The sequence below is a fragment of the Phocoena sinus genome, chromosome 7 (genome assembly GCF_008692025.1).
Source record: "Phocoena sinus isolate mPhoSin1 chromosome 7, mPhoSin1.pri, whole genome shotgun sequence".
In the NCBI taxonomy this organism is placed as follows: Eukaryota; Metazoa; Chordata; class Mammalia; order Artiodactyla; family Phocoenidae; genus Phocoena; species Phocoena sinus.
The window spans coordinates 11,538,707-11,557,121 of record NC_045769.1 but is presented as its reverse complement, the minus strand read 5'-3'; the positions used below and the strand labels follow the sequence as shown (position 1 = coordinate 11,557,121).

Here is an 18,415-nt window from a genome sequence, read left to right as displayed (position 1 = left end):
CCTGCAGACTTTCAAAGCCTTCAGGTTGATTTCAGCTTTTTAGCGAAAACAGTCAATGCCATCAAACATCACAAGGTTTTGAAAGCAAGTCACGAATCTGTGTGGTCCATGCACTACTGGAATGTGGCTGGAGCACCATGTTCCCTGAGAAGGAACCGGGGAAAACTTGAGAACTGCTCAAGTCAATTCTTGAGAATATCTCTAAGTTCCAACGCGAGCGCCAATCCAGAATGTTGCTGGATTCCGACCAGGCTTGCCCCCGCCTTGCCTTCCCTCTAGGTTCAGCTGACTTGTTTGAGAGTACTGCACAGGCCTCAGTTGACCTTGGAGTTGACTTTGCCAGTCCAGGGCCAAATGGACCATATCTCAGCTAATCCACCATTCTGCCAATATAGGCTTTTCTTATCATTTTTCTCCATGAGGTCTCCTCCCAAAACCAACAGAACATTTGACCACAGTCTTAATAATGTCACCACGTGGGAAACACACGGAGGTGATATAGGTTCCACAAATACACAACTGATTTTCAAAACCAGATGCTCCCTTCACCTCCAAGTTAAGAACGACATTCTTTTTTTTTTTTTATGCGTTACGCGGGCCTCTCACTGTTGTGGCCTCTCCCGTTGCGGAGGACAGGCTCCGGACGCTCAGGCTCAGCGGCCATGGCTCACGGGCCCAGCCGCTCCGCGGCATGTGGGATCCTCCCAGACCGGGGCACGAACCCGTGTCCCCTGCATCGGCAGGCGGACTCTCAACCACTGCGCCACCAGGGAAGCCCAAGAACGACATTCTTAACTCAGAATGCTAGATGTCTCTTGTCAAAAGCACTACTCCCCCAGGTCATTCTTGGTCTGTGATTTTACCTGCAGGGGGAGCGACTCTGGATTCCCTAGACCTTTCAGACCTCTGAGAGCTGCCTTTGGAGTAAGCTCTGGCAGTAACAGCCCTTGATTCCACTGGGAAGTGCCCACCCCCAACCAACGTACTGAAAGGCTCGCATTTGCTTTTGATGACATCTTCCCTCCTCCCTAGAGACCCGCTGCCTTCTTCTCCTGGTACCTTGTGGTCTCGTGGTGAGGGAATGAAAGCAGGACTGTAGAGTTACAAAGACTTGTGTTCAGATCTTGATCACTTACCAGTATAACCCTGAGCAAGTTTGTACCCACCCTGAGCTCTTGATTTCTCAGTATGTAAAATGAATGCTTGAGAGAATTACTTGAGTCACAATCCGTGCCTAGCACAGTCTCTGGCATGTGGTAGCAGCTCGATAAATGTTTATTTCCTTCCTTCCTAATTTGCCATGCGGGCAAAACGAGCTCCGGATAAATTAGAGAAGGGTTAGAAAACTGGGAACTGGGGCAAGCCTGGCAGACCTCAGGAGGGGGGCAACACTTGATCTGGGAAGGAAGGAAGATCAGGGCAAATGAGAAGGAGAAATAAGCCGTGACAGTCTCTCCTAAAGTACCTTTTATAACGTCAGGAGAAGTTATCCAGAGGGATGACTCTTCAGTTGGTGTAGAAGAAGGTATACAGGGGGACAAGTCTAGTCAGAATCAGAGTTAACTGGACTCTGAGAGGACTCTTAGGAAAAGGTCAGTATCTGGTTTTCTCAACCAGAGAGCTATCATCATCTTCCTCCCCGTAAGAAATTATAATAAGCAGCATTTTCAGCAGGCAACTTCTATGTTAAGCCCTGCGCTAAAGGTTTAACACAGATCTTCAATCTTCACAATAACCCCACAAGGTAAGTAATATGACTATGTCCTTTTACAAATAATGACAGTTAGTATGAGACATTTCCAGGGCTCAAACTCTGAAGCTTCCCTTATTAACCACTACACTGCACAGCTTCAAAATTCACGGGTAAGTTTCGGAGAATTCATCTCCGGAAAGAACAACTTTAGCCTTCAATATAGTAGTAGCAGGGAAAGTCATTTATAAATGCAACAGTGCACTGTGGAATAAAGACACAGACCTACTAGAGAATGGACTTGAGGATATGGGGAGGGGGAAGGGTTAAGCTGTGACAAAGCGAGAGAGAGGCATGGACATGTATACACTACCAAACGTAAGGTAGATAGCTAGTGGGAAGCAGCCGCATAGCACAGGGAGATCAGCTCGGTGCTTTGTGACCGCCTGGAGGGGTGGGATAAGGGAGGGTGGGAGGGAGGGAGACGCAAGAGGGAAGAGATATGGGAACATATGTATATGTATAACTGATTCACTTTGTTATAAAGCAGAAACTAACACACCAATGTAAAGCAATTATATTCCAATAAAGATGTTTAAAAAAAAAACAGTGCACTGTGATACACAGACATTCAGTTTCCCGTGAATCCCAGAAAACTACAGTTCTCCTGTGAAGGTCTTTATGTTTGGAATTTCAACCCTGGAAACTCCTATAGGACAGTTGGAGATCTTAAGGCACCATTTCTAACTAGATCATAGGAAAGTTAAAGCATTTCAGGCAGATATGTAAGCCAAAAAAAAAAAAAGAGAGAGAGAGAGAGAAAAAGAGAGAGAGAGATTTCACAAAAGTGTTCAAATGAACTTTTAAGGTTAAACAGAAATACTGGGGCAGGTGTCCAATTGGTTCCAAGAGAGGAGAAAAGCTTTGTCTCGGTGGGGAAGGAGAACCGCCTTGGTGTGAATCTTGGGCCCTTTCTAAGGAGAGCTTAACCACCTGCTTTTCCTCATGGTTGCATTCTGTCTTGTGCCCACCCCTGTTTGCCTTGCTTCCGGCAGGAGTTGGCTCTAGAGACTGAGTCTCCTAGTGGCTTCCTCCCTATAGGACAAGACCTGGAGCTAGACTCCTCTAGGAATGCTTCTGCCACTCTGGAACCTAATAAAAGATTCAAGGGCATCCCTCAAACCTGGGCTTCAAAACTATGCCATCCCATAGTCTGCTACAGACCATAAAACACAGTCAGTGTTTCAGCATCAAATTTACACATTGGAAAATAACTGAGCACAGCCAAGAGAATGTGCTGTGTACTGGATACGGATGTCATGTGAGCAGAATGGCCAAGACAATCCATGGTTGGAAGTTTCACAGAACCACAAAGAATTCCATTATTAAAGTAAGATTATTTCCCCACTAAAATTTGAAAATGAGAAATTTTTGAAACTTCAGAAATTAAGGATAAGAGGTCTATGTTAAATTTTTACAACTACAACTTTACACATATGGGAATGAAACAAAATAATACATAGAATCTTAACTACATAAGAAAATTACAGGATTTGTAAATTCAAATCCACTAAATATATAATAACAGTTAAAATTTAAAGTGATTTTCTATTAACTAGCCTGGCATTAACCAAAAAAAAATTTTTTTTGGAATCATCTCCATATAACTTTGATACAACATAAAAAACACCTATGATTATTATTCATTCAAGAAATATCTGTCAATATATGTCAGTTTCCCATTTTGTATCAAATGCCATGCTAGGCACTAGGCACTATGGATACAAAAGTGAATTTGATTTACCTGAACTCAATATTCGGTAAATCAAATTTTCAACTTACTGAATATTGAATTCAATTTGAATTCAACTGAATTCAAAAATTCAATATTACTTTTAAGTAGACTGGGTAAAGTTAAAGATGCATATTATAATCACTAAAGTAACCACTAACAACAATGCAGAGAGATATAACTAGAAGTCAAAAAAAATTTAAATGGAACACTAAAAAATATTTGATTAACACAAAACAATGCTAGGAAGAAGAAAAGAAACAAAAAACAGATGAGATAGATAAAAAGTAAATGGAGAGATGGCAGACCTAAAAACAACTATAGCAACTACATGAAAATGCACTAAAAACTCCTATATAAAGGCAAGATATTGGATTTAAAATAGAAAAAAGAAAAATCCAAGTATATGCTGCCTACAAGATACACAATTTAAATTAAAAGACACAAATAGATTGAAAACAAAAGGCTGAAAAAAGATACACCACACAAACCGTAAGCATAAGGAAAGCAGATGAGCTACCTATATATTTTTAAGGTAACAAGTGGATTTATTTACAGAGAGACACACTCCACAGAGTGTGGGCCATCTCAGAAGGTGGACGAGCTATATTAATAGCACATAAAAGAGACCTCAAGATGGAAAGTGACAATAATGATCAAAAAGTTAATATATCAGAAATCGATAAATATTACAAACATATGGGCTTTGAATGGTTAATGAGTTCTCTGAATGGTTAATAAGTACATGGAAAGACGTTCAACATCTCTAGTTATTAGAGAAATCAAAAAGCACGTTAACTGCCACTGTGTAACCATTTGAAGAGCTAAAATTTAAAAAGTTGGCAATACCAAAAGAAGGCACCAAAAATACATGGAGGAACTGGAACTCTCATACATTGCTGATGAGAATGAAGATACAGCTACTTTGGAAAACTCTTTCTTTTAGGATTAAATATACATCTACCCTACGGTCCAGCCATTTCGCTCCTAGGTATTTATTCAAGAGAAGTAGAAACACATGTCCACACAAAGCCTTGTACAAAAATAGTCATAGTGGCTGTGTTCTAGTAGCCCCAAACTGGAAACAATTCAAATGTCCTACAGGTAAGTGGATCTTTAAAAAAGCGATGTCCATACAATGGAATTTTACTCAGCTATAGAACAGCACAAACTGCTGATACACGTAACATGGATCAATCTCAGTATTGTTCTGTTGAGCCAAAGAACCCAGACACCAAAGACTCCATTTACATAAACTTCTAGAAAATGCTAACCAACCTACAGTGACAGGACACAGATCAGTGGTTGCCTGGGAATGGACAGGGAGTGAGAGATGGACTGAAACGGGACAGGAGGAAACTTCGGGGAGTGATCGAAAAGCTCTGTATCAGGATCATGCTGATTTCACAGGCTGTAGGCATCTGTGAAACTCCATGAATTGTGTACTTTAACTAGGTACAGATTTGGGTACATAAATTAAACCTCAATGAATTTATTTTTAAATGCCACAGTTACTATATTAAAAAAATTAATCTCTGTACCTGCCCTCAAAGGCCTTGTAGTACGGAAGAGTAAAATACATGACACTGTTTCTGTGATACATAATAAAGGTCTGGACAAAGGTCTTCACAGCGACCATGATCTTTGACCTTTGATCTAGGTCTCAAAATTCAAGGGTTGCGCCAGACAGCCCGAAAGGGAGGTCCCTCAAGGTGGAGGGAATGGCAAGTACAAAAGGGTGAGGTAAAGAAGGCTGTACGGTGAACTTGAGAAGTATGGGGTGACACAGGAGATTTTTCAAAAGTTGACTTTGGACCACTCTCTTCTATCCTAAGAAGTGTGAAATAAGCTGTAAAGAAAAAGAGGAGCTTCTGGAAGTTTTAAAATAAGCGAGTTACACGATGTATGTGATGAGCATTACTAACATTCATCAAATATTTCCAGAGCTCTTCCAGGCATGTGGTAGATTATTTCCCCATCACTTTCAAAATGAAGTGACCAGTTTGGTCAACGAGATGGTGAAGTAGATGTATCGAGTGTCACACCCAGGTGGCAGCTGTTAGAGCAGTTTTTGATTTCCCCGCATTCTCTTCCCCTTTGGAGGAGATCAGAGAAAACTACGTTGAGTGGGAATTTCCATGAGGTTCCTGAGTAGTTATGATAAGCAGAGCCCTCTCCCCCTTTCTCACCTCCCCATACCCTGTGATGAATACTCAGTGTAAAGGGACAAGAAAAATCTTGTTATGTAAGGCTCTGAAATTCGGGGGTTGTTTGTAACTGCCCCCAAAGTAACCTGTTCCTTCTGATACAATGTGCACTTTTATTTTGACAATAACATAGAAGGTGGATTTCAAAGGAAAGAATCTGCAGGGGACTAGCTAGAAGGCTACCGTAATCCACAGATGATAAGTGTAGGCACTGGGACAGGGGCCATGATCTTAGAAACGAGGAGAAAGAATCTGGAGATGTAATGGAGAGAGTTGAAAATGACTCCGAGATTGTAAAAGAACCCGAGTCTAATTGTTTTAGAGGTGTTGAAAAGAGAAGGTTCTTGAAAGAAGAGAGGTGACTAAGTGGGGAGATGAAGTTAAAAAAAAGATTAACTTAAAATGTAATTAAGATTAAATTTAATCTTTTTAAAAGATTAAAGGAGAAGCTACAGGCAGCCTGGCAAAGTACATCACATCAAAAGCTGAGGCACATCCCTACACAGGGAAGGCTATAGAAAGATCATAAGCTTTGGAAGAAATCAGACCTGGGTGTGAATCCTGAGTGAATCTGTCAAGTCATCCAGCTTCATTCGTTCAGCAAATAATAAACAACTTCATTCATTCAATAACATTAAAGAACACCAAAAAGTCCACTGTCCTATTGGAGTCAGCCTTCAAAAGTAGGGAAGCAGGGGTCTTCCCTGGTGGCGCAGTGGTTGAGAGGCCGCCTGCCGATGCAGGGGACGCGGGTTCGTGCCCCGGTCCGGGAGGATCCCACGTGCCGCGGAGCGGCTGGGCCCGTGAGCCATGGCCGCTGGGCCTGCACGTCCGGAGCCTGTGCTCCGCAACGGGAGAGGCCACAGCAGTGAGAGGCCCGCGTACCGCAAAAGAAAAAAAAAAAAAAAAGTAGGGAAGCAAACATTACACATTTAAGCACTGTGCGAAAAACAGACATGATATTGTGATTATGAAAAGGGGGAAAAAACAATAAGACAGGGCTTGTCAAAGGCCATTACCATTTCCCTTTGTTCAAAACCCTTATCTGGCACCAAATCAAAAGCAGAGATTTGTGTGTCCTTTGTACTTACAAAAAGAGAACCATCCTCACTTTCCTTTAGTTTTATCACATTTCAAGAACCAACTGGGAAACTCTCTTGACTCTAAGACTGTTTTTTAAAAATCAAAAATTCTGGTTAATTAACACCTAGTGAGCATACCAACATTGTACTAAAGCAGAGTGTATATATGTGGGGAGTGAGAAATGGGTTTGGTTAAACCTGGCTCATAGGCAAGCCACTTCTCAACGTTTAACCACGTGGAGAGCTTGGTGAAAAAAGGCTCTAATTCAGTGGGTCTGGGGTGGTGCCTGAGATTCCTTCTGCATTTCTAACCAGCTCTCCAGGATGCCAAACCTGCGGCTCCCAGAGATGCCAAGCAGCAAGGTTCTAGATGCCTTAAGAGTCTACTGACCTCAAGGGAGCTGGTGGAGTATGCTTGACTCTTGCCACTTTAATGCTGCGCTGAGAAAAGCATCTCTACCATGTGCCACTATTTCTCATCAGCTTCGTTTTCCTTTACAAAACTGGAGAATCAGATTCCAGTATGTGACTGTTTTATGAAGACCCCGGACAAAGGACTTCTAATGGATTACTGAATTAGATTCCTACAGTTCTTTGAGGTGGGTACCCTGATTATGCCCGCTTTATAGAAGAGAAGACCCCAAGCCACATTAGTAAGTGTGGAAAAGATTCAAAATCTAGAGTCTACTCTAGAGACCATACTCTTAACCACTGCTTCCTCCTTGCTGTGGTTACATCACAAGTTTCTTTCCTGCTCTTTTGCAGTGTTGGAAGTGACTTGCAGTTGACTGCTGCCTCCCCTTTCTAAAGTCGATAAAGCCAAGTCTGGACTTCTGTCAGAATGACTTGGTTTCATTTCAAAGGCAATTGAAATCCAAATTAAAAAATCTTCTGGAATTCAGCAAAAAGAAGGAAAATTTAACTCTAGCATTGAAGGTTGTTTTTTTTTGTCCAGGAAGTAATGTCAGTTCATGCAAGATTGTCATATGCCTCAGAATTCTTGGGCACTGTTATTTTATCAAGAGAGCACCTGATGTCCTATCTAACAAGGATGGCAGGAGAAGGTTCCACAAGAACCCTCCCTATCAATGGCGAGAAGCTACTATATACCACACAGCAACATCTGTGGTCTGGGCACTCATAGGACTTAATAAAGAGTTTAATACATGTCCTTTTTTATTATTCTATGAAGAAGAGTCCCTGATTCAATGCAACTAACTGAACTATGCATGGAAAACAGTGGCTCTCAAATTTGGTTGCACATGGGAATCTCCAGAGAGCTTTAAATACAGATACCTGAGTCCTACTGCTGGGGAGTCCAGTGTAACTGACTTGGGATGTTTCAGGATTTTTAGATGGTCCTTAGGAGATTCTAATACACAGCCAGAGTTGACAATCACTGGCATAAAAAAACAGGGGGAAGGGGCTTCCCTGGTGGTGCAGTGGTTAAGAATCCGCCTGCCAATGCAGGGGACACGGGTTGGAGCCCTGGTCCGGGAAGATCCCACATGCCGCAGAGCAACTAAGCCCGTGAGCCACAGCTACTGAGCCCGCGCTCTAGAGCCCACGCTCTGCAACAAGAGAAGCCACCACGATGAGAAGCCCGCGCACCGCAATGAAGAGCAGCCCCCGCTTGCTGCAACTAGAGAAAGCCCGTGCACAGCAACGAAAACCCAACTCAGCCAAAAATAAATAAATAAATAAATAATATATATATATATATATATATATATATATATATATATATATATAAACGGAGGGAAGTGTATAATGTTCACTCTACAACCAAAAAGGGGGGTGTGCATCTCCATTCACTCACTGTCAGGGTTTCGCCTACCTACATAGCTACATAGGTCTAATACACATTCTAATTGCAAGCAAATGGTTCTCCACCATCAGTGACCAAACCACATATTTCACACTGTGTGTTTGATGACCGACTACATCAGCAACGCTGATTCAAAGTAGCGGTTCTTAACCTGGAGATGGAATTCAGGTGGTCTGTGAACTTAGATGGGAACAAATATTACCTCTCTACGTTCACTAAACTTTCCTGGAAGTTCAGCATTTCCTTCAGTTATGAAAATAGCTAACAAACCACAATAGTATTAGCAGTTCTTGAGAGTTTGCACCCACTGGTATTTTCACGTCACATTTCAGTTTTGCAGTCATCAGTGCTTTGAGATTACAGTTGTTTAATAGATCTGCTGTTAGATCTAGGTATTTAGTGCAATAATAATGATGCACCTATGTTACTATTTCATGACTTTAATACTTTGATAATGTATTCAAAGTTAAACTGATTCTGATAACTGAATTATTCTAAGAAGGATCTAAATGCTTCATCAAATCCGATGTGGTCAGTGGCACAAGAAAAGGGCACGAGCCCTGCTCTGAGGACGGTGCCCTAACAAGCCAGATATTGCACGTTTGCGTCCAAGGCCACCTCCGAGAAGGGCCCTCTCAGGAGGGAGTCACCCCGACAAAGTTGGCTCTTGGCTTTCCCTGCATTTCCGCAGATAAGATTTAACGTGAAAAAGCCAGTTCAACGCGGCAGAAAATAGAATGGATGGGCTTTCTCTTTACCCTCAGCTGCCTCTTGCTCTTGGCATTTCGTTGTGCCCAGTCTGCCAGGCTGGTAACTCGAGCCTCCAAATTAATCAAAACACACAGCGCCCAGTTCAAGCCCAGGCAGACAAGCCGGGAGCCAGACAAGCTCTCGTCTGGTGACCCCCAGCCCAGCTCCCCCGCCCCGCCCGCCAGCCCGCGCGCCCCACCCTGGGATGCCACGCTCCCTCCACCGCCCGCGCTTCCAGGCGGGTGGCCCGGGCCCTGGGGCTGCCATCCGTCGCCCAGACTGGGTCGGGGGCACCTTACCTCGTGGGGACGCCCGCCGCCCCGGGAGCCACGACTGCGCCCGCCCGCGCGGCGCGCACCTCCCACCGCGCCCAATTCCGCGGGCGACTCGGCTGCCTCTTCCCCACGCGCTCACCGCCGGGTCCGGCGACTGCCGGATTGGAGACGCGTTGAGAAAGGGAAAGAGGCGAGACGACAGCGGCCGGGAGCCGGAGCGAGCGGAGCCGCGCGAGTGCAGACGCCCGGCGCGCCTCCCGCTTAATCTGAGCAGGGCCGCTGGCCACTCCCTCCCCCGTGCTCCGCCGCCTCCACAACGCTCACCCACCAAACTCCCCACCTCCGACTCGCAGCCCCTTGCCCCGCCTAGGCCCCTGAACCTTGGGAGCGTCACCTCTTTAACCCCTGACCCTGGCCCCGCACCCACCTGCCCCGCAGGCGCGCAGCCCTTTCTCACAGCCTCCTGGCACGCTTCCTGGGTCGGAGGGACATCTCCCGGTGAGTTGGCCGGGAGGGTGAACGGGGGCGGGACCTAAGCCACTTCTTCCCTCCCTTGAAGCCTCGGTGGGGAGGCTGAGCCCTACAAAACCCGCCCCGGGCGGGCGGGCCAGGCTAGCTTCACAGCCGGGACCCTCAACCCGCGCCGCGCAGGGCACGCGGCGGCCCGAGAGCCTGCGGGCCCCTGGACACGCCGGGGCTCCTAGCGGACGCCCACGATGCGCCCTGGGACGGCGCCGAGGCCGCCGGCGCTGCTGCTTCTGCTTCAGCTGGTGCTCCTGGTGGCCGCGCCCACTGCCGGCAAGGTGAGTATGCGGCGATGCGACCCCCACCCCGCGTCCTCCGACAGGCCGGCCCCGCCCGCAGGGGCGCTGCTCTTCACCCTCTGCTGGTGCGTGCGGTGACTGCGGGCGCCAAGCAGATACCTCAGGGGGCAGCGTGGGGACGGGGGCAAGCGGGGATGCACGGGAACAGGTGGAATGCGCGGGGCTGGAGGGAGGGGCGAGGAGGAGGCTTGGAGGGCTCCTAGGGGTCAGGGATGGAGAAGGCCCTGACAGAGGTAGATAGGTAAGTAGGTAGGTAGACGGATGATAGATAGATAGATAGATAGATAGATAGATAGATAGATAGATAGATAAGATATGCAGGCAGGTAGATATAGAGATGTGGAAAGATAGATAATCTCCAGGGATGAGCGCTTGAGAACACGGGATATACAGACGCGCGATGTCACACCGGTGAATCAAAGCAGGCACATGGCCTGGCAGAGAGGACAGAGGGCTGGAGTCCCAGCCCTGCCACTTCCTAGATGTCACCTCACACTGAACTCTGACCTCTCTGGGGCTCGCTTTTCCTCGCTTTTCCTCCTTGTCAATACTTGCCCTCAAGTGTTCCATCAGTTTTGTTGAGAAAAGCAAATGCCGTCACTGAAAATTTAATAGCACCTTAGAAATAGAACTCACGTTAGGATAAATTAAACCATCTGTCGCTGTGATTTCTATTCAAAATTTGAGGGCTCCTGGATTCATTTATATCCACCCGTATATTTCTTATTCTTTGCGAAGAAAAATTAGTGTCCTCAAAACTGTTATGACTCCTAGAGTTGACTTACTTGATCTTAACTGGTGAAAGTGCAATTTAACTTTTCAGCCGCCTTCTGTGACTTTTACGCAGAAAACTTAATCTGGGATGACAACGCAGTGTAAGTTTCGTTTCCCAGAATGATCAGATGTTTTTCAAATTTCACGATTAAGACTGTGATTGGAAATTAATAGTCACATAAATATGTGTTAACGTGAAAATGTTTTTCGAACCTTCCATCACAGGAAATACAAGTATTTTCCATTTAAGTTAAATTTTAAATTATGACATTACAGGTGAAGCTAAAACCTCCTTTGATCACCTCCATGCCTTACCCCACCCCGTCTAAAGAGATATATCCACTCTCACCACTTTGTGTTTCTTTTCAGACATTTTTCTAGGCATTTACGTATTCATATATGGACCTACAAACAATATGTGTTTTTTGTTTGTATTTTTTAACATAATCGATACTATATACCTATGCTGTATATATCCTTTTGCATCCTACAGGTCTCCCCATGGCAGTATTTGAGATAGATCTACCTCTTTTCTTTTTGCCTTATTGCATTATTGTATAGTTTTCCATGATATGAATATGCCAAAGTTAATTGAGCCATTCCCCTACCAATTTACATTTAGGCTATTTAGTGTTTTATATTCTAAAGGATTTTGTAATCCATGTAATCCCTTCAGGTAGTTATAGTTCTAACAAAAATGTGCTTTGCATAGACTAAGAATGCCCAACCCAGGTAGCTCAGTACTTCTGGGCATGATGGTTAGAACTCATCTAAGTCAGTATTGAATGTCTACCAGCATTAATCCAGGAACAAATCCAACAACTAAAAAAAACTAAAGGAAGTGTATGTATGTCGTGGGAAGGGCTGGGGAAGAGTTCCAGAGCAGGGTTTGCACATTCTTCTAGAGTTCAAAGAAGAGGGGAGATTGGGGACGGTGGAGAAAGAAGGGAAGAATTACACACCGGTAAAGATCAGCCTGAAAAAGTGATCCTCTGTAGTCATTCAACCTCTAGTCATACCAATTTTCAATTATACTGTCATATTCCCTTATTATTTTTTACATAAGAATTTTTCTGTCTTGAGTTTGGCCAAATCTTGGAGGCTTCCTGCTGATTCTACAATTAATCCATTCATATTATTTTTAACAGCCCTTGAAGTAAGTCTCTGTTAAAACTTTCCTCAGTTACACAGACGATGTCATTAGAAATCATGAAACGTACCCTCATCGTGTAGAAAAATGGAATCACAGCAAATTAACTGATAACTGGTCGACACAGTGCCAGCATGCCTCCCTCCACGCGGTAGCTCTGATGCTGTGCAAGCCTCTTGGAGCCTCAGTCTTCTCATCTGTAAAATGAGGGAGTTGAAACCCCTCATGGAGCCAGTAGATAAGGTTAATTGAGTGAGGCTTTGAGGTAGGGGGCAGTCTTCAGGGCCTGCTAATTGTTGACATTCTAGAATTCAGACTCAGTAATACCAGAATCCAGCTTTTTCAGAAAAGAAGCTGGTAATCTAGTTTCCATGAGAAATCTCTCAATTTCTAAATGTTAGGAAAAAGGAACAAACTCTGTATAAGTGAGAGCTAAATGTAGTCTTTGGGACATAATATTTATCATCTTTGTGCTGCATAGTTAAGGACATATTTTGCTCTAAATTCCTGTGATTTTATGTTAGCATTTCTCAAAGAAATAGGAGTGCTGTTCACCCCTTATTCTGAGTTCAGGCGGGGTGGAACTGTCCACCCACACAATTTGCTCTGAAGAGCCCTGAGTAAAATCCCTCAGCGTCTTGCCTGCAGGCATTCAGTTCCAGGCCTGGCTGTTCAGCACATCCCCAGGTTTTATAGCTATTACCAGGCCCAGCTCATCAACTTGAAACTGGGAGGCACTGTGCTGTTGCCTCAGGCAACAGGTCTGGGAGAAGAGTGAGAGGGAAAGCTCCTTCTCTGATATCTAGAGAAGGTGAGATTCATGGTTTGAGATATCATGGTTTATCCTTCCTCTTTTTGCCTTAAAATTCCAGACAAGGCAGAAATCAAGTATCAGGAGCTGAATAACAGCTGCATTTAGGGAGGAGGCTTCTCAACTGATTTGGTTTTTAAATCTAAAAAAAAAAAAATTAAGTTGAATTAAGAAACATTTCAAACAAACAGAAAGTAATGTAACAGACTCCAATTTATCCACCCCTGAGATTAAGCTAGTATTAATAAGTTTTGACCTGTTTGTTCTCACATCTCTCCCCTTAGGAAAATAACAGATAAATACAGAAAGTCCTAAACACATCCTTTGCCTCCTCTTCCATGCATGGTTTTATATTTATACTCCATGGATATGTGTGTACGTGTGTGTGTGTGTGTGTGTGTGTGTGTGTGTGTGTTAGTAACCATAAAAAATAAATATTGTTTTGTGGTCCTTCAAATGTAATAAATGGTTTCACATGATACATACCTATTGGAGCTTGCTTGTATCAGTCAGTATGATGTTTTTGGATTTTATCCATGTTGATACATAGAGATGCGATTTGTTTATATACATATAGATGTGAGAGCTGCCACATAGTATCCAGTTACATAAATAAAGCAGTTTATTTTTCCATCTGCCTAAACGCAGCGAATTTGTTTCCATGCTTTCAGCTTACAGAGTTGGAATTTATATCTTTGTATATGTACCATCGTGACAACTAGATTTTGAATTCCTACGTGGAATTCAAAGAGGGTTATAAGAGAAAACGTATTTTAAATTTTTTAGGAATTGTCAAATTGACTCCAAAAGGATTGTACCAACGTCGTGCCAGAGTACCTGTTTCCCTATATCCTCAGCAAAACTTGGTGTGCTTAGATGTTAATGGGTGTGAAATAGGATCGTGTTTTGACTACTGAGTTTAGGAATCTTAGCATATTTTGATTGACAGTCTATAGTTCTCTCCGAGTGAATTGCGTGAACAAGTCTTTGCATATTTATCTTTTGTGGCCTTTGCCTTTTTGTTGCTAATGAATTAGAAGCTATTTATATATTTGGGTACTGAAATTTTGCTATGTGCAGCAAATATTTCATTCCAATCTTTGGTTTATCTTTTCATTTAGTTATTGGTACCTTAATGTATAATTTTTTTCACTATAATCTCAAACTTATCCATCTTTTCCTTGATTTTGTGTTTTGCGTCTTGTTGAAGAGATCCTTTCCTTCCCTGGGATTGTAAAAATGTTCTCCTACGTTTAAAAAAAATTACAGTTTAATTCTTTTACATTTCAGACTCATAATCCTGGAACTGTTTTCTACTTCTGGGATTATAATTTTATCTTTTTCCATATAGAAAATGAATTGTCCCAACATTATTTATTAAATAGTCCATCCTTTCTCTCACTGTTTTTCAGTGTTACATCTGCAAACATGTGTACCAAGAACTCATTCATGTATGATCTGTTGGTATTCTTACATGAGTCTGTTTCTTCAGGGCTTTAATTTCTCCCAGCGTTTTAGAGTTTTCTGTTTTTTTGATTTCTAAGTATTTGACATTTTTTAGTGCTATTATATTAGAAATGGTATATACTTTTTAAATTTTATAGTTTAACTGGTAAAGATACAGCAAAACATAGTTGAGTTTGTTTTGGCTTTGATCAAGCAACTTTGAATAGTTCAAATGCATTTAAGGCTAAAAAGTTTTCCCCAAAACACTGTATTAGCTGCATCGTACAAATTTTAATATCATTAAGTTCAAAATCTTTTCTAATTTTTTCCTTTGTCTTAGTGGTTATTTAACTGTTTATTTCTTAATTTCCAAACGTACAGAAATTTTCTAGTTATTTTTTTCACTGAATTGTGGTAGAGGTGATATATTTTTTTCTCTTTTATTTTTATTATTTTTTTAATTTTTATTTTTATTTTGAGATGATATTTTGACTTCAAAGATTTCTACGTGTGTCAATTAGGTCAAGATTTTTTATCATGTTATTAAAATTGTGATACAGGTGCACATGTGTTTTTTATAAAGCCTACTCAGTGGATATTTAACCTGAGATTCTCTCTTTTTCATCAGATCTTGAACATTCTCAGACATTCCTTTTTTATATTTCTCCTTCCTCACTCTGTCTCTACTTCTGGCATTCTCAGGATGCTAGCTGGGCCTTCTCATTTCTTCCTCCAGTTCTCCTTCCTTCTCATGTCAGATAACCTTTCCTGTGCCACTCAGCTCCGCTTGGCCTCTCCTTGCTCCTGGGCTCTGGGCACTTTCTCCCCCAGTGGCCAGCTTGGCCACAGACTTCACACAGGCACAGCCTCGTGTTCCTTGAGACTCTCTTCCACGTCTTCCTGTTGCACCCCGGAAGTGCAGGGCATTAGCACCTGCAGGGCAAATCTCTGACCAGTGGGAGATGGAAGCCATTGGATAAATTCTTCTCTTCTGCCCCCAGAAGAACGGTCCTAAAGTGCAGAGGTTCTCACACCCTCTCCAGGAGACCCATCATCAGTTGTATTTGAGACCAAATTGTAACGTATTGAGCTTTTGTTTCACATGCTGCTCCCTCCATGCTGTATCCTGTGACGTGTCCTCACATCAATCTTTCAAAGTTTAATTCTCTCTCCTGCCGTTTGTAATGTTCAGTAGATTTTCAATCTACTGTAACTTTCCATAATGGAAAAGAACTCTGGAACCATTCAACAATGGCTATAACCCCAGGTCTATTAACTACCAGCTTTTTGAAAATTTTTGTCTTGGTTTCCTCATCTTAAACTGGAAGTAAGAGACTCACCTCAGGATTTTATGAGGATCAAATGATTTAGCGCATAAAACACATACTTTACCATGCCTGTCACATAGTAATCATCCAATAAATGTTAAATGTGATTATTTTTATTCATTAAATTTTAATTTCAATGACTATTCATATTTCTAGATGTTCTTTTTGGAGTCTAAGTCTGTCTGGGGTTTTCTGACTTGTTAGAGTTTGGTTTTTTTGGTCTTTTTTGTAGGGGTTTTCCCCTCTTTTTTATGACTTTAGTCATTTTGCACTTATTTGTATTATCTTTCTGATTCTTTTTGTGTGATTTCAAGATTTGGGAGTCTATCTTGTTTCTTCAGTCTGTTGACTGACTCTCATCCATGGGAAGACTATGTACATGAGAGATTTGGGGAAAATAAGCCTTCTCTGTCATCACAGCTTGCTCCCAGATTGGAGCTGTCCTGCCCTGGAAGAAAAAGGAGCGAAGTAGTTCTGAGGCTTCCAGGGGATTTTCCCCACTAAGATGGCCTTAGGTAGTAATGATCTGGGGGGAGGGGTGCACCAAAGGTGTTTCCTTTCCTGTTCTCAGGGTCACCCTCCTCCAGTCCCCTCCTACTACCCACTTCCTCCAAACATGCTAGACTCATATTTGATGAGGTGGGGCAGGGTCAAGACCACACAGCAAAGCCGCCAGCTTTGTCTCTCTAACCAGACTAAGGGTCTTCCTCCTTTAGTATTTCTCTGGGGTTTCAGTCCTTGGTATGTTTTCAGGCATTGTCCATGGAAAAACTGTGAATTAAATGCAATTTGTCTTTGTATTTCCCTTATCATTATGGCCGTGTTACCCAGAACAAAGTAATAACTGCTTAGTGTTACCTATGACTAAGATTAACTTTGTTAGATATTACAATTGATTAAGACCCTCAAACCTATAAGTGTATGAGTCTGACAGCCGGGCAGTCTGGTCTGCATATGCCTTGTGGTCCTTCAGCCACGTGCAGTTAACCACACTCATGTCATGGCCTTCAGCCAAAAAGCAGCCATCCACCACGGAGTCAAAGATTTTTCAAACACACGGTGCTCAGAGCATTTTTGCTCTACAAAGTTTATATCCAGCCTCAGTCTAAACTTTTGAATCATAACAGACTTCCACCATAGGTCATTTATTTCACCTCTGTTTTCAGTTTGAGAAAATAAGGAAACCAAAATTATATCAAATTCTTAACGGAGTAGACATGTTACGTTATCAGCCCTACCACCACCACGGCCTTGAACTTAACCTCTCAGAGTTGTCCTCATCTCTAAAAATCTGATAAGAAAGCATCTTACCCCAAGTTCTACTTCATCCCACAAGATCTAATCATTGGCTCTTGTCTTCTCTAAACACCCGTGTCGGTCTTCCCATTCCTCCTGGCGTTCTTTCGGTAACCGCCAATTAAGACCTCTGGCTTCAGGTACATTTTCTAGCCAAGACTGAATTAAATTATATCAGCTTTATAATTTTCCACTTAACTCACTTTCATAAGTTCAGATAAACAAACATCTATGTCCACGTCATCCAATAGAAATATACTGTGAGCCATAACTAGGAGCCACATATGTAATTTAAAATTTTCCAGTAGACACATTAAAAAAGAAAAAGCAACAGGTGCAATTAACTTTAACAGATTTTATTTATTCTAAAGATCCATAACAGTATTGTTGCAACATGTAATCACTATTAAAAACATTAATGGATATTTACAGTCCTTTTTTCATATTAAGTTTGCAAAATCTGGTGCCTATTTTGCATTTTTAGAACCTTTCAATCTAACTACATTTCAAGTGTCTATGGCCACATGTGGCCACCATTCTGGACAGCAAAGATCTAGGTAAATGGCATCCAGATATGAGAGAGGGTTACAGTCCGTAAGGACTTACCTCTGGATGGAACACATTTTGTTTATTTACCATAAGAAATAAACATGTGGCAAAATGATAAACTTTAATTAAAGACAATAAATCAGCATGGGTTGTGCCTGAATATCCATGCAGCTTTTTCTCCAGAAAATTAAGATAGTTGGCCTTGACTACAATGCTTAAAGCAATACAAATTACCACTCGTACAAATTTAATTATAGTGATCCATTATCAAAATATGAGTAAGTTATGTGCATAAAGAATTGAAGAAACATCACAAAAACAGCAAACACTTGGCCAAAGAAATAGAGAAGATGAGAAATACATTGAACACCATCATGCCACGCCTAGCCTTTCGTCTAGACTAAACTGTCCCTAGACTTCAGCCAGGTAACAGGGTGTTACCCTGAACAAGTTGCTTCCAAAAGCAAACTAGCTTTCCTACCTGAAAATGATGGTGCTGTATCTATTACAGGTTAAGTGCTCAGTACAGTCTTTAGTACAAAATAAGTACCCAGCTTTTATATTCTAGCTACAGTCAATTTGTTATCGTTAATAAAAGCAGGAAGGAGAGAAT

At 42.3% G+C, this 18,415-nt stretch overlaps 2 protein-coding genes across 8 annotated transcripts in view; one reads left to right on the top strand and one right to left on the bottom strand.

Moving 5' to 3' along the window:
• COL4A4 (collagen type IV alpha 4 chain) overlaps positions 1-10,138 on the bottom strand; it is a 146,891-nt gene extending 136,753 nt beyond the window's left edge. For 6 of the 7 annotated variants that reach the window (XR_004350630.1, XM_032636649.1, XM_032636651.1 and 3 more), the window contains exon 1: positions 10,052-10,138. The gene's annotated coding sequence lies outside the window, so the exon portion shown is untranslated. Of the gene's footprint in view, positions 1-9,648; positions 9,714-10,051 lie in introns of those variants that run through there. The other variant, XM_032636650.1, reaches the window with a different exon arrangement.
• Positions 10,139-10,209: 71 nt separating this feature from the next.
• COL4A3 (collagen type IV alpha 3 chain) overlaps positions 10,210-18,415 on the top strand; it is a 134,239-nt gene continuing 126,033 nt past the window's right edge. The window contains exon 1 of the mRNA XM_032637762.1: positions 10,210-10,427. Coding sequence (XP_032493653.1) covers positions 10,341-10,427 — 87 coding nt within the window. The 5' untranslated portion in view covers positions 10,210-10,340. The remainder of the gene's footprint in view (positions 10,428-18,415) is intronic.